The sequence below is a fragment of the Podarcis filfolensis genome, assembly GCF_964270895.1.
Source record: "Podarcis filfolensis genome assembly, chromosome: 15".
In the NCBI taxonomy this organism is placed as follows: Eukaryota; Metazoa; Chordata; class Lepidosauria; order Squamata; family Lacertidae; genus Podarcis; species Podarcis filfolensis.
The window spans coordinates 10824451-10850796 of NC_139618.1; the positions used below are offsets into that span (position 1 = coordinate 10824451).

The 26346-nt window shown below is 46.1% G+C and overlaps 1 protein-coding gene across 4 annotated transcripts in view; it reads right to left on the reverse strand.

The window, feature by feature from the left end:
* The window catches only part of AUTS2 (activator of transcription and developmental regulator AUTS2), a 669531-nt gene extending 644737 nt beyond the window's left edge, over positions 1 to 24794 (reverse strand). For 2 of the 4 annotated variants that reach the window (XM_083587454.1, XM_083587453.1), the window contains exon 1: positions 22938 to 24793. In XM_083587454.1, coding sequence (XP_083443580.1) covers positions 22938 to 23285 — 348 coding nt within the window. In that variant the 5' untranslated portion in view covers positions 23286 to 24793. Of the gene's footprint in view, positions 1 to 22937 lie in introns of all 4 variants that reach the window. The other 2 variants (XM_083587452.1, XM_083587455.1) reach the window with 2 other exon arrangements.
* Positions 24795 to 26346: the final 1552 nt, after the last annotated feature.

A 26346-nucleotide genomic window follows, 5' to 3' on the forward strand; every position in this document is an offset into this window, starting at 1 on the left:
TTTAAAAATACATAAAGAAGAAAAAATAGAAAAATACAAAAAATCCCTTTTTTGATGTTTTTAAGCTCATTTGCTTGTTTCCTTGACCTCCTCACACCTCCCCTTTTTGCATTCCCATTTACATAATCAATTCAGCAAATCCTTACCCTCTATCATTTATCTTAGCTCTATATCCTAACATATTATGACTCTATCTTTTCATCCATTTATCAATTCATTTTTGCATATTCTTATTAACTTTTGTTGCTGAATACCACTTATTGCCAATCCGAACATAATTTTAACATTCATTAATTTTACAATATTTCTGAAGATAGTCTTTAAATTTCTTCCAGTCTTCCTCCACCACCTGATGAATAGCCTTTGGACTATAATGTAACTTTAATAGAAAACTATCTTTAGAAAGATTTTTTCCTCCAAAAGCATTTTATTTTAAAAATCTAATTTAAATAAAAAAAATCGATTTAACTTTTTAAAAATCTGATTTTTTATATATATATATTTTTAAAAATCATTGATTTTTATCCACCCTGCTTTAAAAAGCGCAAAGGTCAGGCCGACGATTTGTATTATGGCCAAAATATCTCTCTCTCTCTCTCTCTCTCTCTCTCTCTCTCTCTCTCTCACACACACACACACACACACACACACACACGCACACACTTTTACAACACAAAATGAAGAACTCTTTAAGATGCAGGTGATGGGTACTTTGCTGAACACCCTGGCAAAAGAACTGGGCCTCTTCTACTAGATGCTAAGCCTTCTTGACACAGAATTAGGGTTAGGGACCTATGGGTATCATCCAGAATGACACCCCCCCCCAAAAAAAAAAGCCTATAACAGTATATTTGTCATATGAACATTTTAAGCTGCATTTTTCCTAAGGAAAACATTTTTGCCTTGGAACTTACAAACACATGCACCCACTTGCCTTGCTTTCACACAGCTGAGTTGCCACCGTGTTTTCACCTGAACACACAAGGAGTGAAAGCAGGGACAGGGGTAATGTCTCACTCCAGTGGATGCTCTCAAGGGCTAGATCCTCAGTCCCCAGGAGATAGAAGCTTACATGCCATTTCAGGCAGGGTTTCTGGTGCAGCACAGTTGAAACAAATCAAGTTCGAATGTAGGACTATGTTCAAACATGGCCTGGAAGCAAGGTCAGGAAGCATCCCAAGTTCAATATTGCAGGGCATTCCACAAAGGGCAACACAGAAAGGAGAAGGAACGACAGTTGGAAGCAAGGCTGAGGGGACAAGGAGCCAAAGACCTTTCCAACAACTGAGAGAGGCCTCACATACTCTGATCTCCTGGACCACACCCTGACCACAGGGGCTGAAAAAGTTTCAGGGATTGCTTACTCACAAGCAGCACTGCAGTTCTGGGTCCATAGACGCAGGCCATGAAGCCAATCCAGACTCAAACCTCTTGGCACCAGCATTCTTCAGGAACGAAGGTGGTTCAACCTCCCTACCAGGTGTGCGTGCAGGAGCCAGGCCCTGTGACCAATAGGACTTTGCAGAACTTGGGCCTTCCAAAGTTTGCTCTGAAGAGGCAAGGCACGGCCTCACAGGTGAGGCTGATTGGTAACTCCCAGCACCTGGTGACAAGAGCTGGGAAGGGATATAAGGTCAGCATTTCCCTTTGACTCTTTGCCACAGCAACACGCTTCCTGCCTTGGGCTTCTTGCTTCCTGATCCTTGAACCACGGCTTCTTGACTCCCTGTATCTTGATCCTCGGACCCTTGACTTCTTGACTCCTTGCTTCTTGATCCTCGGATCCCTGATTTCGTGACTCCTTGCTTCCTGACCCTCGGACCCTTGGCTTCCTGACTCCTGGCTTCTGGACCCCCTTTCCTGCTCCCATCCCACCATCTTGCCCCCGGTCCTGACATCCCCTGCCGGGACTTCGATCGCCCATGAACTAGACCGTGACACTCCCCCTCTGACACCTCCAGAGGTTCTCTGGCAGGTCCCAACCCAGAAGTTTCCAGAAGGGGAGCTTCCGCACAGGTTTCAGGGTACCCTGCTTGCCACTGAAAGTCCTTGATTTTGGGGTGTGTGGTTCATCCTCGGAGGACTCCATGTTTGGTGCCAGTTCAGGCTAAGCATAATGGGTGTGCCTCCAATGCCCCTGGGCACATGGACTTCTCTTGAGACCTTTCCCCTAAACGGGCAAAGTTCTGAAGAGCATCTTGTATGCCCAAAACCACTGAGGGCAGCGGTTGCATGTGAATCCCTTGCCCATTTTTACACCTCACATGTTCAGTAAGCAATGTCATTCATAAGATATTTTTTAAAAATATTTATATATACTCTGGTTGCCTTTGGATGCTGCTCCTTCTAACAACACACACAGCTCTATGATACAAGGTGGCAGAGGGGCTCTGTTTGAGTTCTTCCTTTTAATCTAGCTTTCCCCCATCATGGTGCTCTCCAAATGGAGTTTGACTCCAATTCAGTCCAGCAGGTAAAAGCTAAAAGGTGCCAGGTTCCCTGCCAAAGCTCTGACTAGGGGTGCTGTGTCAACTAAAGAATTGTCACCAGTTTTTGCAGAATTCTAATTTCCAGAGAAAGACAGATCATTCTCACCGTAGTGAGGGAAGAGGGAGTGGGGCAAAGCAGTTTAATGTGCACAAGTGTGTTGTGTTGTTGTTTTTAAAGAAAAGCTAATATTGCAGCTTTTTGGACTAATTAGAGGAAGCTGCAAAATAAGCATCTCTAATTTCATTTAAAAATTAATCAAGTTTTCGAACTAAAATGAAGATTGAAGATGGCACACTAATGATTCTCTTTTGAAGCTCGAGGAAGAAAGAGAATGTCACTTCTGTAGCTGGTCTGAACGCAGGGCTTTTAAAGTCACGTTGAAATTACACCTCTTAGTCCCTGGGCTAGGCACCTTCCCCAGCGAGCTGTGTCATGAAAGGGACAACCACAATGGGCAGTTATTTCGTTTGCTAGCATTGCACTTTACATCTAGGGTAGGAAGAGATGTCTGTGGGATGTTAGTGGCCATAACTTTACCTTGTTTCAGTACTATGTCTACTAACTGTGTTGGTTGGTTGGTTGGTTTGTGCCCAATTTGCTCTTCTATTTCGAAAAGCCAGATGTGTTGGGCAAAGCCTGTTTTCTCCACTGATTCTTCTTCAGCCCCAAATACATTAGATATTATATGAAAGAGACTCAGTTTCCACATTTTCACAGCCCTTTGCAATTCAAACGGGTGCCTCCTCTAGCTGATTTATCCGTGGTCGCAAACAGAGCTTACTTATCTTTCCTACACAGCAGGAATAACAGCCATGATTCCCCTCCCCTTCCCCATTCAACATCCAACATGGTTTCCCCCCCTATCCATTCAGAGTGAGAGACGTGTGATCCAGGAAGCATTGCCCTTACTCTGAATTGGCTGCATCCGTGTTCCAAATGTCGGAATGCAGAAACAGAATATCAGAATTGACTGTCTGACGCTGTGGCATCACATTCAGAGGGATCCATTTTGAGAGCCATGCCTAGTCATGCAGCTCACGTACCCTACAGTACTCCTCAGGTGAAAATAGGGACATTTCTCAGTCCCCCGCCAACTGATACTCCACGACTGCCCATTTTTTCCTCATTCCCGCAGAGCATTTCCTATCAGAAGAAGGACAAGTGCCACCACTGCCATGTCACCAACAGGACAAGGGAGGAGGCCAGCAATGGCAGCGTTGGAGAGGCCATGGAAGGGAAGCAGGGTGTTCCCTCACAGCCGCCACTGCCATCGCCGTTGCTCAGGACAAGCAACACCTCATTCTCCTTCCCTACCTTGGCAGCTGTGCTGGCAGAGGATATAGGGACATTCTGGGATCAAATCAGAAGCTGGGGTGGCTTTTGTAGTTCCGGGGCTGTCCCTGGAAAATAGGAGGGATGTGCAAGCATCGTCTGCCGCTCACCCAGGGAACATAAGATTAGTTTAGGGAGACTGTGACTCGCCCATGTCACAGTAGCAAAAAAAAATGGGATAAAGTTTCTTAGCCAAAAGGCAGGACAAAGAAAGAAGTCAAGTCAATTACCTTTATTGGCATCACAGTATAAAACATTTCAAGTCACTGGGATAATTTAAAAGGGCAAGGGTGAAGCTGTTGAGGGTAGTAAGGTCACACTGTGATCGTGCGCACTTAGATATTCTGCTTCACCCTGTCTATTCCCAAAAAGGTTGGTTCATTTCTGATAAAATTGTGGCTGAAAAGGAAGCTACTAAGGCAGTGATATCTTTGTCCCGATTTGCCAGGAGAAACTTCATTTGGCTTCTTCTCGGATTTGTAGGCCAGAGGTCCAACATTGTGCTCAGCATCAGTTGGCAAGGTCTGCTGTGTAAAGAGCAATCTAAGAGAATGTGGTCCATTGAATCAGGTACACTTTGGTTGCAGGTACACAAATGGGCTTGATATGGAGTATGTGAGAATCTGCATGTGGTCACTGCAGAAGGGAAGGCGTTTAATCTCGTGAGCATAAAGGCTTTTCGATGGGAAGGGAGTAGTAGATCCTAATACCTACATATGAAAAAAAAAACCTTTCAGAGCTCTTTCATAAGAAAAAGAAATCTTCCCATGAAGGCCGTTGGCATCATCTGCTCAGGGCAACCCAAGCAAAGGGCAGCAAAAAAAGAAGTCATTAAGCAATTCTCCCACTGTTCCCTCAATTCAAAGAGCTGGTTTTGACCTATAAAGCCTTTTACGGCTCAGGATGCCAATAATGCCACTCTGCACATGAACTGGCCCAGACTCTGTGGTCACCAACTGACAGCCTTTTTCATAGGCCCTCTTCATGGCAGGTTTGCAGGCTAGTAACATGAGTACAAGATTTTTCTGTGAAATGCTCTCCCCAAGGAGGCAACGCCTGGAACCATTTATATCTAGCTTTAGGCACCAGGCAAAGATTACAGTGGTACCTCAGGTTAAGAACTTAATTCGTTCTGGAGGTTCATTCTTAACCTGAAACTGTTCTTAACCTGAAGCACCACTTTAGCTAATGGGGCCCCCACTGCTGCCGTGCCGCAGCCATGCGATTTCTGTTCTCATCCTGAAGCAAAGTTCTTAACCTGAGGTACTACTTCCAGGTTAACAGAGTCTGTAACCTGAAGCATCTGTAACCTGAAGCATCTGTAACCCAAGGTACCACTGTATTATCTTTACCCACACTTTAGCCACTTAATTTGAAGGGTGGCACCATGGCCTCTTTTAGTAAGCTGGGGTCTGTTAATCGTGTGTGTGCTTTTTAGGTTGCCCTTAATTGTTTTCAATGCAATTCACTTTGGGTCAACTATGTGAGAAAAGCAACTAACAAATGCTAGCAACAACAACATAATTTCCCAAATGCTCTTTGTTTCAGTCTCTAATTAACTGGTGGGTCATGCAAATGTATGTCAAATAGTGGAAACTAATTAGCCAGGAGTTCACACACGGCATGTCCAGCGATGCATCATCAACAGGCAATTTCTGTATGTCAAACAGCTGTCACCAAACAAAGCATATGATTTTACTATAAAGGCCATCAATGCATGTCTCTTGCTACAGAACATCACAGAGCGAGGTACAGCGAGCTATCAAGCGATGATCACAGCCAATGTCCGAAGCTATCACTCTGCAAAGATTTAAAGCATCCTAGCTTCTGACTCCTCCCAAATATTAGTTGCACACTTCTAGTCCTGATCTGGCAAAGCCACAGCATAAAATGAGAGCTCTATTGTTGTCAAAAAGCCCAGACAAATGCCAGGTTAATAACAGAGTTCGGTTTCCCAAAACCACACATGCAAGGAAATTTGTCAATGTCTTTTTTTATTTGCATATCTGGCAGCCTGCCCTAGACAGCCAATACATAAAGGAGAACATACAGGTGTTTTCATTTGCGGCTTGTCTTTAATCTAGAGGTGCCAATTTGCTTCTGTTTTAATTACATCCTTCTCGGCATACTGTTACTGTCTTATGAAATCTCTTCATTACTGGCAGCGCACAACCAACGGCGTTGGCAGGAGATTTGGAACCAGCGGGAAAATGTGGATCTCCTTCGCCTCCCAGGCCCCCCAGTCCCTTCAGGCTTCCCTGCCCAAGCCCCCGCACGAGGTTTTCCACCCAGCCAAGCCAACACGCAACATGCCTTCATATAACAGTAGTGCCAATTGGAATGTCAACATTCCATGACTAATCCTTCTCCCCCTGACCCCCGAATCCCTGCATGGGTGCCAGATTGTTCAAGTAAGAATTCAGAAGCTACAGAAGTGCAGTACGCAACATTTAATTTTTAGGTTTTTGAAATAAATAAATCTGGCTAGATTAGCAGAGGCAATTAAGAGACCACACTAGACAAGCGTTTCAAAAAGCATGGGGGAAATGCAGAGAATACTTCACAAAACAGTGCCCTAAAATACATACCTGGACTTGTTTCGATTAATGTCTGCAGGCGACTTTGTGGATATTTAAGTTATAATTAGAAAAAAAAATCTTAATAATTATTCATAAAGGAAACAGCTTATAAGAAGTAAATAAGGAGGCCAGATACAGGATAAAGGAAGTCTTTTCTTTGGTTGTTTGTATTGTTGTATGTTATGCTCATTGTATGTCTTTGGAGGTCTTTAAGCAGAGGCTTGACAACCATATGTCAGGAGTGCTCTAATGGTGTTTCCTGCTTGGCAGGGGGTTGGACTCGATGGCCCTTGTGGTCTCTTCCAACTCTATGATTCTATGATTCTATGTTATGTTCACGTTTATTGAGGGTGGATTTCTGTATTGGGGGGGTGGGGTGTATGTTATGTTATAAATAAAATTTCCAATAAAAATTTAATTAAAAATAAATAAATAAATAAATAAATAAATCCTGCTCTCTTTGCTCTCCTGGCATGTCAAGAGGAGTCACAGTATTAGAAGGTACATTTGGGGGTCAATGCAGTCTAGTCCACAAACCCACTCAGGGAAGGATTAGCAGTGGAAGTTGCAATGACAGCATCCACAAAAGCCTCTGCATTGGGGGTCTAGTGGGCATTCATCAGGCGGCTTCTGCTGTTGATTGGGGATAGGCTATTTGGCTTTAGTGCTGTGTTATTTTCTCAGTGGTGGGTTATATTTTGAGGGACTTCTGGAATTTCCCGTTATAAAAAAGCTCAACAACTCTGGTCATTCCTCCCCAAAAAAAGCTTGGGTAGATCACTGCCATTTTTGTTATACTGGGAGTAGATCACAGTCTCTTGGGAGTTGGGCGTGCCTGTGTTAGAGCAATGGAGATCCTGCACCAACTTCATTTCCTCAGTTTCAAAAGTCTCCATGCATACCCTCCAACACTTAGCCAATGAAAATAGGGATGTCGTACTACTACTACTATTACCCCCACCCATCTGGCTGGGTTGCCAAACCACTCCGGGCAACTTCTAACATATATATAAACATAATAAAACATTAAACATTCCTACACAGGGCTGCCCTCAGATGTCGTCTAAAGGTTGCATTTCCTTGGCTCGGGGATCACACAACTGGTGTTGAGAATGCCAAGGTTGCAGGTTTGATCCCCATAAGGGACAGCTGCACATTCCTGCATTGCAGGGGGGTTGGATGATCCTCAGGGTTCCTTTCCAGCTCTGTGATTGTATGAATAGCTTCTATGACAATACAGCCATGCACTTGAGCCTTGCTGGAGGTCTTCTTCAACAAGAGGAGAAGGCAAAGACTAGATCTCCTACAAGAGCTTTTCCAGCTCTTAAGATTCTGCTTGTGGGCTTCCCAGGAACATCTGGCTCCTATCGGAAATACAATACTGGGAAGAGTCTAGGTTTGATCCTTAAGGGCTGTTCCCGAGTTCTTAACAGTGGGGTGTGCAACTCCCCTCCCCAAAAAAATAATATTTATTTCACACCATACACCCATTTCTGCAAGGTCTACAGAGCAGGAACTCTCTTGGTGGTGAGCTCCAGGTTCCTACGCCAGTTGAAAGCCTCCTTCTCCTAAATACATGGGGGTCTCAACAGGCAATATCAAGCTTCTCAGCAGAGAGAGAAGGGAGGGAAGAAACCGCAAGTCCTTCATAAATGCATACTTTATAAGTAAGCGGGAGCTACAAGGTCCCACCTAGAGACATGGCACTGCTGCAGCCCATGATGGCATTAGGGGCAAACAAAGCTCCAACCTGCATTAGTCATTTTCCTGCTACTTACAGAATGGATTTTGCTCGTATCCATTTTAAAGCACATGAGGTTTTCCCTAAGACGATAATGTTCTAAAGCCACTCACACTGTGGCCTGCTGCCAAGAAGCAGAGGCAGGAAGCCTGAAGATAGACAATGCATTTTAAAAGAAAAGAGCGAAAAAGGAAATTAGCAGCAGTATTTTACTGCAGACAACTTTGCATTCTGCACAGTTTTTAAGAAACGTTTTAGAATCTATCACAGTGCAGAGCAATTGCGAAACAATAGGCGGGAAAGGAAACCATTGAGGGGTCCCATCAAAACCTTCAAGCATTTGTCAAGCAGTCCAGGAGCAGGGGGACGCGGGTGGCGCTGTGGGTTAAACCACAGAGCCTAGGACTTGCCGATGAGAAGGTCGGCGGTTCGAATCCCGACGACAGGGTGAGCTCCCATTGCTCATTCCCAGCTCCTGCCAACCTAGCAGTTCGAAAGCACGTCAAAGTGCAAGTAGATAAATAGGTACCGCTCCAGCGGGAAGATAAACGGTGTTTCCGTGCGCTGCTCTGGTTTGCCAGAAGCGGCTTAGTCATGCTGGCCACATGACCCGGAAGCTGTACGCCAGCTCCCTTGGCCAATAAAGCGAGATGAGCACCGCAACCTGAGTCAGTCACGACTGGCCCTAATGGTCAGGGGTCCCTTTACCTTTACCTTTTACCAGGAGCAGGGAGGTTTGGGAATCAGTGATACAGAAGCTCACAAAATACTTGGAAGTCACAACATGCTGTGATAAAGCAAGCTTCCTCAACCTGGTGCCCTCCAGAGGTTTTGGATTCCAGATCCCATCAGTCCCCAGAAGCAGGGCCTATGGTCAGGGATGATGGAGGATGTAGTCCAAAAATATTTTTGGATCCAAGACTGAGGGAGCCTGGTTTATAATTAGGAGGGTGAAATACAGTGGCCTTTTCACCCCGCTCCCTGCGTGGCTGCTAGGAGATCAGAAGCTTCTTCTTCCGTCTGAGATTAACAACAATTAAGCATCATATCTGAACACTGGAGTTTGGCTCATCTTAGCAATGGCTGGTTGAAGCAAGCCAGTTGCATCAAACCATGATCTGAAGCAGGCTCTTTTCCACTTCTTTAAACTACGGTTTGAAACAGTGTTGTTTCAAAACAAACCATAGTTAAGATTAACAGAGTGTGTTGGGTTTGGACAATATGGCAAGCCACAGTTTCCGAGCACAATTCAAAGTGTTGGTGCTGACCTTTAAAGCCCTAAACGGCCTCGATCCAGTATACCTGAAGGAGCGTCTCCACCCCCATCGTTCTGCCCAGACACTGAGGTCCAGTGCAGTTCCCTCACTGCGAGAAGCCAAGTTACAGGGAACCAGGCAGAGGGCCTTCTTGGTAGTGGCACCAGCCCTGTGGAACGCCCTTCCACCAGATGTCAAAGAGAACCACAACTACTAGACTTTTAGAAGACATCTGAAGGCAGCCCTGTTTAGGGAAGCTTTTAATATTTAATAGATTATTGTATTTTAATATTCTGTTGGAAGGCGGCCAGAGTGGCTGGGGAAACCAGTCAGATGGATGGGGTATAAATAATAAATAATTATTATTATTATTATTATTATTATTATTATTATTATTATTATATTGAAACCAAAATGGAAGCATCCAAACTTCTTTATGCAGTCGTGATGGAGAAGGAAGCTCCACCGCCTCACCCGGAGGCCCTGAGGTTGTCACCCATGTCTTTGTAAATGAATGTCTGCGCAGGTTGGGCATTACAGGCTGTTATTGCCACTGACTCTCTCCTCCAGGCACTGTGAATGACACTGAGGGGCGCCCCTGACAAATACAGCACCATCTCTTAGCCCATTTTATCCTCACAAAGTATTAAGATGAAATGTGAGAAGTGGCTCTTATAAAAACAGGTTAAGCCGCTATCTCCAAATCCATTTGCTGTGATTTTTATAGTGCAATATGTTCAGCCTGGAGAAGGGAAGACTGAGAGGTGATACGATAGCCTTCTTCAAATATTTGAAGGGCTGTCAGGTGGGAGATGGAGCAAGCTTGTTTCTGCTGTTCCAGAGGGTAGGACCTGAACCAATTGATTCAAATGACAAGAAAGGAGATTCCAACTAAATCTTAGGAAAAACTTTCTGACAGTAAGAATGTTTGACAGTGGAACAGAATTGTAAGAATGTTTGACAGTGGAACAGACTACCTCATAAAGTGGTGGGCTCTCCTTCTATAGAGGTTTTTAAACAGAGGCCGGGTGGCCACCTGTCAGGGATTCTTTAGCTAGATGTGATTCCTGCATGTCAGTGGGCTAGACTAGATGACCCCTGGTGCCCCTCCAACTCTACAATCGTATGATTCTATTATTATTAAAAGCACTTTGAAACAACAACCCACCACACTTGTGGTGTGGAAAAAGGGCACAGTCTTAACCAGAAGCATTGGGGCATGCACTGATCAGAAATAAAGCAGTATGTTTCCCCCAACATTTTTGCAGGCAAACAGAGGCAGTGTGGTGTAGTGGTTAGAGTGTTTGACTTTAAAGAAGAATGGGAACCTTTTACAAAGTATTTAAAGAAACAACAAACTGAATTGGACTCCTTGGCAGGCTTTGAATAAACATTCACAAATCTTGTATTGGCAATCTATAGATAGAAAAACTAAGGATATTTACAGTCTTACAACATGCAGAGAATAACATGTGCTGAAAAACCAGAGAGAGGAGCTGAGGGAAGTCTGGGGGGGGGTTGTCTTTTGGGGAGGGAGAGGGGGGAAATGAGGTTGATGTATCTTTGATAAATTGTTATGTTGAAACTTTTAATAAAGTGTTTGTCTGAGACCTGGGAAACACCAGGGTTCAAATCCCCACTTAGCCATAAGGTTCCCTGGGGTGACCTTGGGCTCACAGCCACTCATTCTAACCTACCTCACAGGGTTGTTGTGGAAAGTAAAGGAAGAGGGGCCATACCATGTGTGGCAGCTTGAGCTCCTCAGAGGAAAGAGTTTGGGCATAAATGCAACAACGTAAATAAACAGTATTGAAAGTAGGATCACTTATAGTAGCATCATGAACACAGATCAGCATGAATGTACAATGCAAAGCCCCATCTACTACACTGAACTGGATTTCTTGTAGGAGAAAAGGCACGAAGGTTTGTAGCAGTTAGCAAACTGGACCCCAAGCAAAGTTCGTGGATTACAGAATGGAGAATTCCTGCAAAATTGTGGAACTTTAAATAGATAGATAGAAATAGGTAAGAGGTAGATTTCCCACATCTATCTGAAGTACAACTCAAAAAAGGAAGGGGGAGTTCATACTTCCACCCTCCCAACTTCCAAACTCCGTTTTTATTAATTACATCGGAGACTTCTGCAGGAACTCGAGCACTTGGGCTATTTTTAATAAGGTTCATCCGGCTCAAATGTATTGTTCCGCTTCAAATGAAGATCAAACTACTAATTTAGCTGGAGATAATTGCACGCCTTTCAGGTCAGCTCCCAAGCGGGATACAGCGGGGTCTCATCGCCAAACCAAAATGATCAGGCCTAGAAATAAAAAAAATTAAAAGAGGCCACCCAATGCAATACAGAGGGCCAGCCCAAGACGTTTTGGCACCTGAGGAAAACCACAAAATGCCAGCTCCCTGCCAGGGAAGAAGGGGTGAGTGACGGTCTACCTCAGGAACAAGGGGGGTAATAAAGATCTACATCAGGGTCTGATGCCCCTGTGGATCCTGCTGCCTGAGGTGGTCACCTCATGTTGTCTCATGAGTGGGCCAGCCCTGGCAATACTGAATCCTCAGGTATCAGTACATCAGCTCAATACATTTAAAGCAGTATTATACCACTTTAAACAGTCATGGCTTCCCCACCAAAGAATTCTGGGAACTGTAGTTTGTTTAGGGTGCTGAGAGCTGATGGCAGACACCTCTATTCCCCTCAGAACTACGGTTCCCTGAAAGGTTTTACAATCTACCCCTCTTCCCAGGGAACGGACTTTGGAAGTCCAACCCAGTGCTCAATGTTCACTCAACAACACTGAACAAATACGGAATACATTTTTATGAGGGTGCATCCAAGATCACAGGGGAAGGTAGTTATCGCCTGGTGACTATTCAATGTCCTAGTCAGGTTCCATTGTGGTGGGAGGGATTTTCTGGTTCACCTCTGACAGCAAAATGTTTTAGGTCAGCCCTGAACATCCCTCTCATTTCTGTTTTTGTTGGAGCTGTCTGACAGTCCCGCTGACAGGAATCTGGTTACCAGCTGTATGCAGGAAGAGGCAGCAAAGCCATAACTGGCCTACTTTCCCAAGCTTCTAGCTGGGCTTTTAAAATGGCATCTTGGTTTTAGAACATAAGAACATAGAGCCCTAAATGGCCTCGGCCCAGTATACTTGAAGGAGCATCTCCACCCCCATCGTTCTGCCTGGACGCTGAGGTCCAGCACTGAGGGCCTTCTGGCGGTTCCCTCACTGTGAGAAGCAAAGCTACAGGGACCCAGGCAGAGGGCCTTCTCGGTAGTGGCACCCGCCCTGTGGAACACCCTCCCATCAGATGTCAAAGAGATAAACAACTACCTGACATTTAGAAGACATCTGAAGGCATCCCTGTTCAGGGAAGCTTTAATGTGTGACATTTTAATGTATTTTTAATCTTTGTTGGAAGCCGCCCAGAGTGGCTGGGGAAACTCCTTATAAGGGAGCTGTTCCTGGAGGAAGAACTGTGAGGGGAGAGACTCCATCAGGCAAGGCCTCTTTCCACCTGCCTTTCACTACCCTCTGCTTCTCAATGTGTATTGTATTGTTTTATGAACTGTGGCTTGCCATTGTTTTATTGATTATAGTTTAGATATTATTGTAACTGTTGAGTGGATTTCTGTTTAACTTTTATATGTTGATATTATTTTATACTATTCTAATGATGGTTGAATGTTACTTTTTTGATGGAGGTTGCCTATTTTAAAGTTATGTTTTAATATCACATTTTTGTATTGCATTAGATTGTTATAAGATGTACATTTTTTGTTTCTTCAGCTTGTAAGCTGCCTTGAGTATTGTAAGATAGAAAGGCAGTATACAAATTAAAAATGATGAGATGGGCGGGGTACAAATAAATTATTATTGTTGTTGTTGTTGTTGTTGCCTGCTGGATCAGGCCAATGGCCCATCTAGTTCAGCATCCTGTCCTCACAGTGGCCAAACAGATGCCCGTGGGAAACCCAAAAGCAGGGCCCAAGCACTAGAGCAACACTCTCCCCTCTTGCAGTTCCCAGCAACTGACATTCAGAAGCATTACTGCCTCGGACCATGGAAGCAGATTATAGTCATCATGGCTAGCAGCCATCGATAGCCCTCTCCTCCATGAATTTGTCTTAATCCTCTTTTAAAGCCGTCCATGTTGACGACCATCACTGCTTCCAGTGGGAGTGAGTTCCAAAGGTTCAAGTTTTAAACCTTTATGAATCCTTTCCTAAGTCCTTTCTAAGAAAGGTTCAAGTCCTTTCTGGACAGTTGGCTTTTTGTTGCCGTTTCATTTTTGTCTCCGTACCGGGATGGCGTTATTATGATGCATTGTTTCAGAGAGCTGCTATAAGCTGCCTCGTGGAGAGGAATAGACAGCCTTCAGATGAGCAAAAGAAAGTGACATTTCTGTCGTTACATTTAAATCAATTCCCTTTTAGTACTGTAAGCTCTGCAGAGCTCTGAAATCCGGAAGAAAGCTACTTCCTGGGAACTGTCTTGTAAGCAAGATGCTGTGATTCAGTGTGTCTTACAACAGGAGTGGGGACCAGATGCCGAGCATCGGATGCCTTGACACCCACCCTTGGATTAAACACAACCCCTTGCACACAACTTCTGAATCAGCTCAGGGTACAGCTCACAAGACCCAACAGGTACATTAATAAAGCCTAGGATACATGGCTAGGCATAAGCAAAGACATTGCCCCAACATTTGACGCACTCCTCCCATTCTTCTTTTAAAGCAGCCTTTCTCAACCTGTGGGTCCGCAAATGTTGTTGAACTACAACTCCCATCTCCCCTAGCTAGCACGGCCAGAGCTCAGGGATGATGGGAGTTGTAGTCCAACATCATCTGGGGACCCACAGGTTGAGAACCGCTGTTTTAAAGGAACAGGGTGGGATCTGTAATTTGTGCAGGTCCCATCCCAAGCGAGAAGATGGATCTTGCAGGCATGCACTCCTACAGGGGGCTAGCACCCTTCGCACCTGTACTGACCACAGAGAATCCTTGGCAAGAAGACTTCAATCCAACCCTCTGAACCAACCAGCTGTGAGAGCCTCACTCTCAGAAGGCAGGGTGAGAATTGGCTCATCTGGCTCTCTCCCTTCCCGTTCTAGGACATCCAGCGGCCCTGAAAGAGGACCTTCCTCTCGGTCACTGTTTTGAGTTGTCTCCACTTAGAATCATAGACGGGATCAGAGATTCTTAGAAGACAGGAGTAAATATTTGAACTATTTGAAAAGCAACTGTAATAAACAAATTACGCTAGTAGGATTGCAAGAAGTTCTGTAAGGAGGATTATTTGAAACATTGCAAGAAAGACTATGGTGAGAATTATTAGTTAAGGACAATTAAAAGTAATAGAGAAATTAAGAAATGCAGAACAAGCGATAGAGAACAGAAAATCTTCAGAAGTTGTTGACGGAAGTCTAAAATATTGTATAAGATAAGAAGTTATGTTAAATGATTGTTGGAAATGATATGTTCAAAAAACACACAATAAAAATGTATGTGTATATATATATATATATATATATATATAATCATAGAAGGTACCCCCAAGACAACTCAAGCCCAACCTCCTGCAATGCAGGAATCTCAGCTAAAGCATCCATGACAGATGGCCATCCAACCAAACATCCAAGGAGGGAGAGTTCACAACCTCCCCAGGGAGGCTGTTCCACTGTCAAACAGCTCTTGCCATCAGAAAGTTCTTCTAGATGTTTAGTCAGAATCTCCTTTGGTTCATGTCCTACCCTTCAGACCAGGAGAAAGCAATCTAGCTCCACCTTCCAAGTGACAGCCCTTCATGTATTTGAAGGGGGCTATCCTATCTCCGCTCAGTCTCCTCTTTCCCAGGCTAAAGATACCCAACTCCCTCAACCGTAAGGCTCAGTTTCCAGACCCTTGGTCATCTTGGCCGTTCCTCCTCTGCACACGTAAATAAATGTGTGTGTCTTTTAAGGAAGCAGTTTAACCCAGAGTCCTCTGGGAATTAGGAACATTGGAGTGACCCACTGAAGCAAAATTGAATCAAACACCTGGCAACTCTGGTTTTGTGGGCAAGTGCATTATGAAGAACTGTAGGTTCAAAACTACAGGTTAGTGACCAAAGAAAATGTTGCTGACCTTCAGGGTGCTATGCAGCTTCCAAAATAAACCTCAACATAAAAACAATCCCAAAAATGTAAATTCCATTTACACTCAGAACAAATAATGTCCTAACAATGTTAGAACAAACAATGGCGCACATTATACCTCAAGTTCTTTTAATACCAAAGTGGGCCAGCTGTAGTAAACACATAATGACCAATACATCTGTCCATCAGCACCATGCTTAAGATGTCTCGAAAAGGAACGAGGTTTCTTATTCTGCAACATCCTTGCATCACTCTTCTTCCTCCTCTGTTCAGAACGCAAAACAACTGCAAGCAACATCTGGCTGGATCGCATGAAACGTAATTGAGCAACTGCTTACAATTATGCTCACTCAGTGGATGGAATGATATGATGCAGATTTGGAGAGCAAGCAAGATAATGTCTTGCTGAACATTTGTTTCCTGTGCCTGGAGATTCTGTTGCACTTTCTCTGGAGGTCATTTAGCCAACGGGCATAATAGTTCAAGTTTGGCAACGCAAAACTGATGAACCCTATATCCTGGAAGGCCAGACAAACTCAAAACTTATACACACATATTAATAATTATAATGAGAGTGATTTGATTTCTTATCCACCCTTCACTGCAAGGTCCCAGGGTGGGTTACAGCCATTTGATGCACAATATTATGCGCAAAGTTGTTTTCTCCTGCTCTGGAGGGTAGGCCTTGAACCAATGGCTTCAGGTTACAAGAAAGGAGATTCCAACTGAACATCAGTAAGAACTTTCTGACTATAAGAGATGTTTGAGAATGCAACTGATGCCCACAAGAGGTTGTGGGCTCTCCCTCCCTGGGGGTTTTAAGCAAAAGTGAGATGGCCATCTGTCGTGGATGCTTTAGTTGAGATTTCTGCATTGAAGGCTGATGATGATTCTTGCCATCCCTTCCAACTCTACAGTTCTATGATTCTATTAAGAACAGCAACAACTAATTGCAATGAAGAGACTAGGGTGGGTCCGTAAGAGAGAGAGGAAGAGAGGGAGGGGGAGAGAGAGAGAAAGAGAAAGAGAAAGAGAGAGAGAGGAGTTAGTTGCCAGGATAAAGATGTGTGTCTTCAGAATATGATGAAAACTACATACAGAAAGTGCCAGGCATACCTCTGTGGCGAAGTAATTCAACAGCTATGGGGCTGCCACAGAAATTGCCCTCTTGCTGCCACCCCCTCAGCTTCTGAGGACAAGGGAGTTACTAGGAGGGGCACCTCTACTGACCTTAGCCCTCAAGATGGTCTGTAAGGAAGCCTCTCATACCTTACTGACAGGTGCTATGCAGCTTTAGCTACCTAATCCTTACTCAAATATGTACTCTCTGATATGCTAATGCAGGCATAGGCAAACTCGGCCCTCCAGATGTTTGGGGACTACAACTCCCATCACCCCTAGCTAACAGGACCAGTGGTCAGAGATGACGGGAGTTATAGTCTCAAAACATCTGGAGGGCCGAGTTTGCCTATGCCTGTGCTAATGTGTTGAGGATGGAGGAAGACCACATCTCTCGGCCTCGCCCCCTGTGGGGAACAGCTGTCTCCTAGAAACTCTTAGCACCCTTAACAAATGACAGTTCCCAGGATTCTTTGGGGTAGCCATGACTATGACTGCCTAACGTGGCACGATACTGAACAGCAAGGTTGCCATGTTTCAAAAAGTTGAAATCCAGACACAATCTGCAAAATCTAAAAAAAAAAAAACCTGAGTTTTTGAGCTATTTGTAATGAAATTCACCAAAATCTACACTTCCAACACAGACTGCCATACGTCCGCATTTTCCCAGACATTTCAGTGCTTTCTGCTTCTTGCAAATGCCGGTTATGTCTGGGAAATTCTGGACATATGGCAACCCTACATATAGTGCAGATGGGTCATGTGTTTAAATGCATTTGATGGCGTTGCTTTTTTTAGTGAGCAATTGGATAGACTTAGACACTTATATATCCACCACTGACAATAGGACAAGGATTGTCATTCTTAAAAGTAGAATCCACAAAAAGGTCGGGGAGAAATCTCCTTGAAGGGGCTTAGAACACTGAGCCACTGCACCACACAGGAGTTATGCCTGCCCTACCCCATAATTCACAAATCACAGGTGCATATTTATTTATTCCAGCCATGAATGTTCCACTGTGGGTGTTCACTTGATTTAACCAATTTTATGAGGATCATTTGAGCTTCTCCTTGTTGTGAGCAGCTTTGTGTTAAGGAAAGCAATATTTTGAAACCTATTTACAGACAACAGGGACAAACTCTGAAGTCTATATTCTATTCTGCAGAAACACAACCTGCCTCCTTGGTGCAACATTGACACCCACACTTAATAGCAAATCCAAGAAATATCAGAATCCAGGGTCATCGTTTTAATAAGACTAAAGATGTGCTGTGCTGCAGCAGTACAAAAAGAACTGCCAGCCCAACCACACAGAGCAGCTGTGTGCACTTAACAACAACAGCAACAACAACAACAACTTATTTATATGCCACTCATCTGACTGGATTGCCCCAACCACTCTGGGTGTCTTCCAACAAACTAAAACACCGTAAGACATCAAACATTAAAAATTTCCCTATACAGGGCTGCCTTGAGATGTCTTATAAAAGTCAGAAGGTTGTTTAGTTGCTTGACATCTGATGGGAGGGTGTTCCACAGGGACTACCGAGAAGGCCCTCTGCCTGGTTCCCTGTAACTGAAAGAGAAATGGGGAGATTTGCTCATTCCTACACTGCACCAATTTTATACACTGAAAGGCAAAGTTTTTCCTGGAGGGTCCTATTTCAGGCTGTGGGTATCTGGGGAATACTAAGGAGGAAGGTCAGTGGTTCAAATCCCCGCAATGGGGTGAGCTCCCGTTGCTCAGTCCCTGCTCCTGGCAACCTAGCAGCTCGAAAGCACACCAAAAGTGCAAGTAGATCAATAGGTACCACTCTGGTGGGAAGGTAAACGGCGTTTCCGTGTGCTGCTCTGGTTTTGGTGTTCCATTGCGCCAGAAGTGGCTTAGTCACGCTGGCCACATGACCCAGAAAAACTGTCTGCAGAGCAGACAAACGCCAGCTCCCTCGGCCAGTTAAGCGAGATGAGTGCCACAACCCCAGCGTCGTTCGGAACTGGACTTAACTGTCAGGGGTCCTTTACCTTTAGTGCTTTTTTTCGGGGGGGGGGAGCAGGGGTAGGCATACCCCTAAACATTTTGTGGATCTAAGTTTGGCATCATTGAGAGGCGGTATTTCAATATGAGTAGGAAAATGAGAGTACTTCTAAACATTTTTTTTAAGGGGGGGGGAAACACTGAATATTCTCATATGACAAACAAGCTCATGGTCTATAGAGATTAGCATGTCAGGGCAAAAGGCTTCACCCAGACTTCTGGCATACAATCTTTTCACTTGCGTACAATTTATTTGTCATGGCAATAAGCGTTCAGAGATGCAGCACTTGCAGTCTAAACTGGGGCAGCCCAGAAAGCACCCCAACGAGCCCCCTGGATTCTGAAAATGCATTCACTTAAGCGGACTTAGAATCATAGAATTGTAGAATTTAGGATCATGTATTCCAACCCTCTGCAATGCAGGAACATGCAATTGTCTCATACAGGGATCGAACCTGCAACCTTGGCATTATCTCAGCACCACGCTCAGCACCATTAATTGCAGGATTGAACCTGCAACCTTGGCATTATCAGCACCAACAGATCCTTCATTGTGCAGTCACACAAAACAGAACCAACAACAAGACGAGTAAAATATCACAATATGGAAAAGATATCCAAATAGGTTTGTAATACATAAATGATATCTGGAGTGATTAAAATACATCTTATTATAAAATATGGAAGTTAAGAGTGAGTCAAATAAATAACAGCATGACAACCAGATTATAAATAAAAACAGCACCCAGACAGCACAGGTTTAATAATTTGGGGGCAATGTCCTTTTCGTATTTTTGCAGCCAGAAAGAGAAATAATAATAATAATTTTATTATTTGTACTTTTGCCGTATTTCTATCTTGCCTGTCTTCCAAGGAACTCAAGGTACAGTACATGGTTCTATGCACTCCTCCCCCAATATTGTCTTCCTAAAAACCCTGTGAGAAAGGCCTAGTGTCATACAGTGAGTCCAGGAGTGCCAACTTGCCCCCGTGTCCATGGGTGCCCAGAGTCATGGGTGCCATACAGCATGCATGGCTCTGACACTGCCTTTGTGGGTGCCCAGCCCCTTCATGGGGAATTTTGTGGGTACTCAGGCACCCAAGGCCCCGGGGAGCTGCCACCTATGCAAGAGTCAGAATTTGAACCCAGGTCCCTTTGGCCCAATTCTGAAATGCTAACCATTGTGTCGTGCCAGCTTACCATGCCAGTTAATCCTCCCCGTGTATACATTCCCTAGACCTAACAGTTGTTGCCAATTATGCTGGCACACTTTCCTAACAGCCGCTCTTCTGCATCTAGTTACACAGAGCATGGGACTCCAGCAAATGTGAGTTTTGCAGATCCACTGTGATGTGACAAGTTTCACCCACCCAAACTCCCTCTTTCTGCACACCTATGTTGTCTACTGTCAGCCCCTTGCTGAAAGGTTGTTACTCATCGACAATTATTTTCAAAGTAGCATTTGAGAGAGTATGCTTGCCTTGGCACCATAAGACAACCGAGGCTGTCAACCTAAGCATCTTTTCAAAGGAATAAGGTCCACTAAAATCAATGGAATATTTACTGATTTCTGTGGAGGCGGATCTCTGCCTAAACTTCTTTCAAGTGTGTTTATTTTAATAACTTCTGACCTGCCCTTCATCCAGATGGATCCAAGGATGGTGTGTGTGTGTGTGTGTGTGTGTGTGTGTGTGTGTGTCAATAAAAGCAAGACATCAACCATCATCAAAAAATTAAATGCCCTAGAAGACAACAGAAAAGCAGTCTGAATAGGAACAGAACACTTTCAAAATGCTTAGGCAAACAAGGAAGTCTTAACCTGGCACCAAGAAGATTGCACTGTGTCAAATACAAGTCCAGCCTCTCCAGGGAGACTATTCCAAAGTCAAGGGGCCACCACAGAAAAGCCCATGCGAGTGTTACACACTTCAGCAAGTGACAACACTCAAGAGAAAGGCCTCAGCTAAAGATCTTACTGTATAGGCAGGAAAATATGGGAGAAGATGTTCCTACGGACCCCCAAGCTGCATACAGAGTGCAAACTGTGGGGCCATAGAGCCAAGATACATATAAGCAAAGCTCCAAAACTACTCAAACAACAACAGCAAATGGCAACACTGTGTGCTAATACCTAGAAAGAATGTATACACTTGCCAAACCTGAAACCACCACATAAAGATATCCAAGCCTTCCTCTCCACCCCCACCATAAAAGCATGCAGCTCACTATTTCTTGATCCCATACCTCATGCATTTCAGCAATTATTGTCCTTGCTTGTGTTTTAAACTAATGAATGCCAGAAAATTCAGAAAAGGAAAATGCTTTGCAAGTATGGATAGTTTATAAGGTGGGCTTGGCCTACTCGGCAGTTCATATGCATGTCAGTACCTTTTGAGGGAGAAACCCCAAACCTTGAATTCCTCTAGTTTTCAAATCCAGGAAGGAAGGGATTTTCGACTGGTGAGGATGTGGGGGTGAGAGAGAGACTGAAGGAATGGATTGCAAGGAAGTTTACAACCAGGTGGGTATTGTAAGTGGAAATCACTGGTACACAAATGTTTCTATACAACCAGGGACACCATAACAGCTGTTTTGAATTCACAAGAACATCAGAACTGGAGGCATTTTTTGTCACATATTCTGAAAGGGGGGTTGGAACAGAGTAGTGTGCTTGCTCCCCCTCCCTCCCTCTCTCTCTCTCTCTCTCTCTCTCTCTCTCTCTCTCTCCAAGTTAAAGGGCCAGCAACCATTGTCCAAAACAGCCTTTAACTCAGGAGAAATAAAACACTTAGGTATCTTGATGTACCAAAAGGCAAGGACATGTTGGATTAACACATACTCACTCTAGAAAGACACCTAAGCTTGAAAGGTCTAACCTTGAATGGCATGCAATGTAAACACAATGAAAAAGAACAGGGAACCCAAGGCCAAAAAGTTGTGCGAAACTGATTTGGGAAAAGGGAGTGAATGAAATTGACAAAACCAAGAAATTAGCCTAAGACATGGGGGTCAAGGAGGAGGGGGGAAGAGATGGAAGGAAGCTGGGAAATAATGGTATTATGTTAACCCTCAACTGTCAGATTTGGAGAAGGGGGAGCCACATGCTTCTTCCACAACTCCTGTTTCTCTTCCACACCACGTTTGTGACAATGTGCATAGTACTGGCATTGTCTTTCAGCGATACCAGTCTGATTTCCTCTCCCCAAGAAATCATGTCAAGGTAAGATCTCACCCTGCCCATCATCTTCCAACTTGCCCTTTCTTGATGTCACACACACCCCCCTTTCTCCCCAGGAGAAATCAAACACTGAAGGAGAAAAGTGCATTGTGGGGAGGGAGGGGGAAGAAAGCAGCACCCGGCGAGTGTTGCGTGGAATAAAGAGAAGTCTCCACTTGTCCACAACCAGATGCAAAAAAAAAAAAAAGTGCTTTTGTGTAACGAGAAAGAAGGGGAGGAAGGGGACAAGGCGGCATTGACAAGCGGGTTCCACCTGCAAGCAGCCCTTCAGATGACAGCCAGGGGATGTTCTTTTGCACATCTATTCAGACACACACCCCTTTTTCATTCCATCCATGCTTTAAAGGGCCAGCAAATAAATAAACCAACCCTTCTGGAGCATAAAGGAGATGCAAGTCCAATGCCGTTGCCCGTCTCTCCTTCTGCCCCCCCCCCCGCCACCGCCAAGTTCCTCCAAGCCCCTCCTCTTCCCACCCCCCTCTCGCTCGCAATGAATACACCCCGATTCCCTCCCCACCTCCGAACACATAAAGCACCACCACCACTCCCCAACAGCTGGAGAGAGCGAGGGGAAGGGGGGGAGAGACACCCAGCCAACTCGCTCCTCAAAGCAGCACATCCATCAAACTGCAGCCCAAACAAAAATAAATATACTCAGCGCACAGCAAGGCAGGGGAAGAAGCCACCTCGACCTATAAATATTTGGAGTAGCCAAGGGATTCGGGGGCGGGCGCAAAGAGAGAGATGGGGATTCCTGGTCTGCATTGTTATCCCACCAGTAGGGACCAGAGGAGAGGAAAGAGGACCCCCCCCCAAAGTGCACACCCTCCTTCCTCGACGCGCACACCCCTCTCTGCTGCCATTACCCCCCACCCACAGTCAGCAAACAATGAGCGAGAGGGCAAGCCCGGCCGCCCCCTCCCCTTCCGGGCTTCCCTAGAATATAGCCCCGCCGCCGCCACCCCCGACGGGGAGCCCGGGCGCCCTCACCTCCAAGGCTTCCAGCGTGACGAAGCTGGCCAGGGCAAAGCCATCGATGATGTCCTCCTCGGGCGAGGAAGACTCCCTCCGCTTCCTCCTGGGGGGCTTGGGCCGGCACGTCGGCGGCAGCGGCGGCTTGCCATTGTTGTCGAGCTCGGAGCCCGAGGAAGAAAGGACGGACGGGGCGGGGGGCGTCCGCCTGGGCTCCGCCGCCACCACCACCAGAGCCGCCCCGCCAGGAGCAGCAGCAGCAGCAGCACCTTGTAATAATCCGCGTTTGGAGCGCCTCGCCCGGTCGCGCTGCGAGCGGGAGCGCCGCTTCTTGCGAAAGCCGTTGCAGAGTGTGGGGCCGTCCATGGCTCGCTCGCTCTCGTCGCAACAACAGGGCCCCCCCACCCCCGGACAACTCCACACTGCCTTCGCCCTCCCTCCCTCCTGCTCTTCCCCCCACCTACCCACCCCCTCCAACTTCGTCTCCCCCCACCCCCCGGTGGAATACAGGGAGGGAGGGAGCGAGGGAAGGGGGGGGAGGAAGAAGGAGAAGGAGGGGGGCAAGAAAGGGAGACTCCCAAGGAATGTCAGCACCCGGGGGGGCGGGCGAGAGAGATGTCGAGAGATTCCTCCGAGCAAACCCAGGAAAGTAATGGCTGGTCACTGGTCTTCCTTGGGAAAAGAGATATGTGTAATTCCTTCCAACCTCGGCAGCAGAAAATAAATTAGAGGAACAGAATGCCTTGATCCAAAGGCAAAGACAGGCAAGCGTGAGGAGGGGTGTGTGTGGCGGGGTTGTCTCTTGATTCCGCACCCCCCCTTTTTGATTTTTTTTTAATCCATTGAGAGGGGGGAAAGGGGGGGAGACAAACTATTCCTCCACCCGAGAGGTTGGCTCCTTTCTTCTTTTCATGCTTGCAGAATTGAAGGCAGCGACCACGTAAATATATATGGATATATTCACACACGTATAAGTAAATGGAACTCTTTCCCCGCCCCGTTAGATGCTTTGGATTAAACAGGGAGAAGTTGCTTCCGATTTGGTGGTATGTGTGTGGTGTGTTTTTTTTCCGTCCCCTCCGCCTTTTCTTGTTTCACGCCGGAAAATCTCCTCGTCGTGGTTCAATCCGGTGGGGCGAGCGAGAGAAGAAAACCCTCCAGCTGGAATAGACCGACGCACCTGGAGTAGGTCGAGTGGGTGCCCTGCCAGCGCAGAAACACCCACCTGCTTCAAGTTTCCCCCTCCACCCTGCACCCTTGGGCCCTCCTTTCTCCAGGTTAGCGCTGTCTGCCCCCCAAAAAAACCCCACCCCTCAACCCCCCAGAGATGGAGCCCCAGCAGCCTCCTCAAAGTCGCACAGCCCGAGGTGGGGAAGAGTTCAGCGCCACGGAATCCACGCCGAGCATCCAAGAATCCAAACACAAAGGAAATTGACAAGCTCCTTCTTTCTCTCTCTTTCCCCCCCTTCTCTCTCTCTTCCCTTTCTCCTCCCAGGAGGAGCCACACAGCCGAAAGGAGGAGAGCGGAGAGGTGCTGCTGGAGGAGATGGAGAGGGAGGGGGGGTACACGCCAAACAGCCACCACCACCCCAAATAAATGTCTCTGGTGGTGGGAGAGGGGGGGCAGGAGGAAAGGGGCTGCTGGGTCTCCGGGAAGCTGCCTCTCCTCCAGACTGGGGAGGGGGCGACAACGTAACGGCACGAGAAGGGGCCAAGAGATACAGGATCCTTCCCTGGGGGGGCTGCTGCTGAAGATAAGAGAAGATGTAATCTCGGTTTGGCTCTCCCCGCACGCCTCCGGCAGCGGCAGCAGCAGCAGCTGGGATCCAGCCCCTTTCACATCTTCCCTACCTTTCTGTGTGTGTCTGCCTCTCTCTCTCTTTCTCTCCCTCCCCCTCGGTCACATGACTAACTTTCCTCTCTCTTCCCCCACCCCATCCCCCGTCCATCCCCACCGCGCAGGGTGAAAGAAAGCTCCCCTAGCCGCGCGAAATAAGTTGCAGGCATGCGCGCCCAGTTTGCGCGCTGCCTCTGCGCTCTGCTCCATTCCAGCCCAGAAGGAATGAATGGGGAAGGGAATTCTCGCGGGAGCCTCTGGCCCTTTAACGCGGCGGGGGGGGGGGGGAGAGAAGGGGGCGGGGTCGTGGTAAGGAAGGTTGATTGCTGCAGAGAGGGCTGCTTGATGCCTTGCAAGAGCTGGGAGGGGGCAAGGACTTATGTGCCTTGAGCCACTACATGAAAAATGCAGCAATTCAGCCAGTGAAGTGAATGGGGGGGGGGGGGAGTGAATATAAAGTAGTGAATGAAAGAAAGAAATCCAATGTCATCCACTGGATAGCAAGCAAAGTTGTACCTGGGATATTTTAATAATACAGTGGTACCTCAGGTTAAGAACATAATTCGTTCTGCAGGTCCGTTCTTAACCTGAAACTGTTCTTAACCTGAGGTACCACTTTAGCTAATGGAGCCTCCCGCTGCTGCCGTGCAATTTCTGTTCTCATCCTGAAGCAAAGTTCTTGACCCAAGGTACTATTTCTGGTTTAGTGGAGTCTGTAATGTGAAGCACCTGTAACCTGAAGTGTCTGTAACCTGAGGTACCACTGTAATAATAATAATAATAATTGTTGTTGTTTTGTCATTTAGTCGTGTCCGACCCTTTGTGACCCCATGGACCAGAGCACGCCAGGCACTCCTGTCTTCCACTGCCTCCCGCAGTTTGGTCAAACTCATGCTGGTAGCTTCGAGAACACTGTCCAACCATCTTGTCCTCTGTCGTCCCCTTCTCCTTGCGCCCTCCATCTTTCCCAGCATCAGGGTCTTTTCCAAGGAGTCTTCTCTTCTCATGAGGTGGCCAAAGTATTGGAGCCTCAGCTTCAGGATCTGTCCTTCCAGTGAGCACTCAGGGCTGATTTCCTTAAGAATGGATAGGTTTGAACTTCTTGCAGTCCATGGGACTCTCAAGAGTCTCCTCCAGCACCATAATTCAAAAGCATAACAATAATAATAATCCTATTAATAATAAACCCATTGAGTGGGTTGCCCCGGCGACTCTGGGTGGCTTCCAACAAATTTAAAATTTAAAAGCATCCTAAAACATCAGACATTAAACCTTCCCTATACAGGGCTACCTTCAGATGTCTTCTAAAAGTTGTGTAGTTATTTATCTCCTTGACATCTAATGGGAGGGCGTTCCACAGGGCGGGTGCCACTACCAAGAAGGCCCTCTGCCTGGTTGCCTGTGACCTCACTTCTCGCAGGGAGGGAACTGCCAGAAGGCCCTTGGAGCTGGACCTCAGTGTCTTGGCTGAACGATTGGGATGGAGATGCTAAAACTCTTTAAAGCTCAGCACCAATACTTTCAATTGTGCTTGGAAAGGTACTGGGAGCCAGTGTTTGTTATGTGGTACTGTCCAGTGCTATTTTTCTA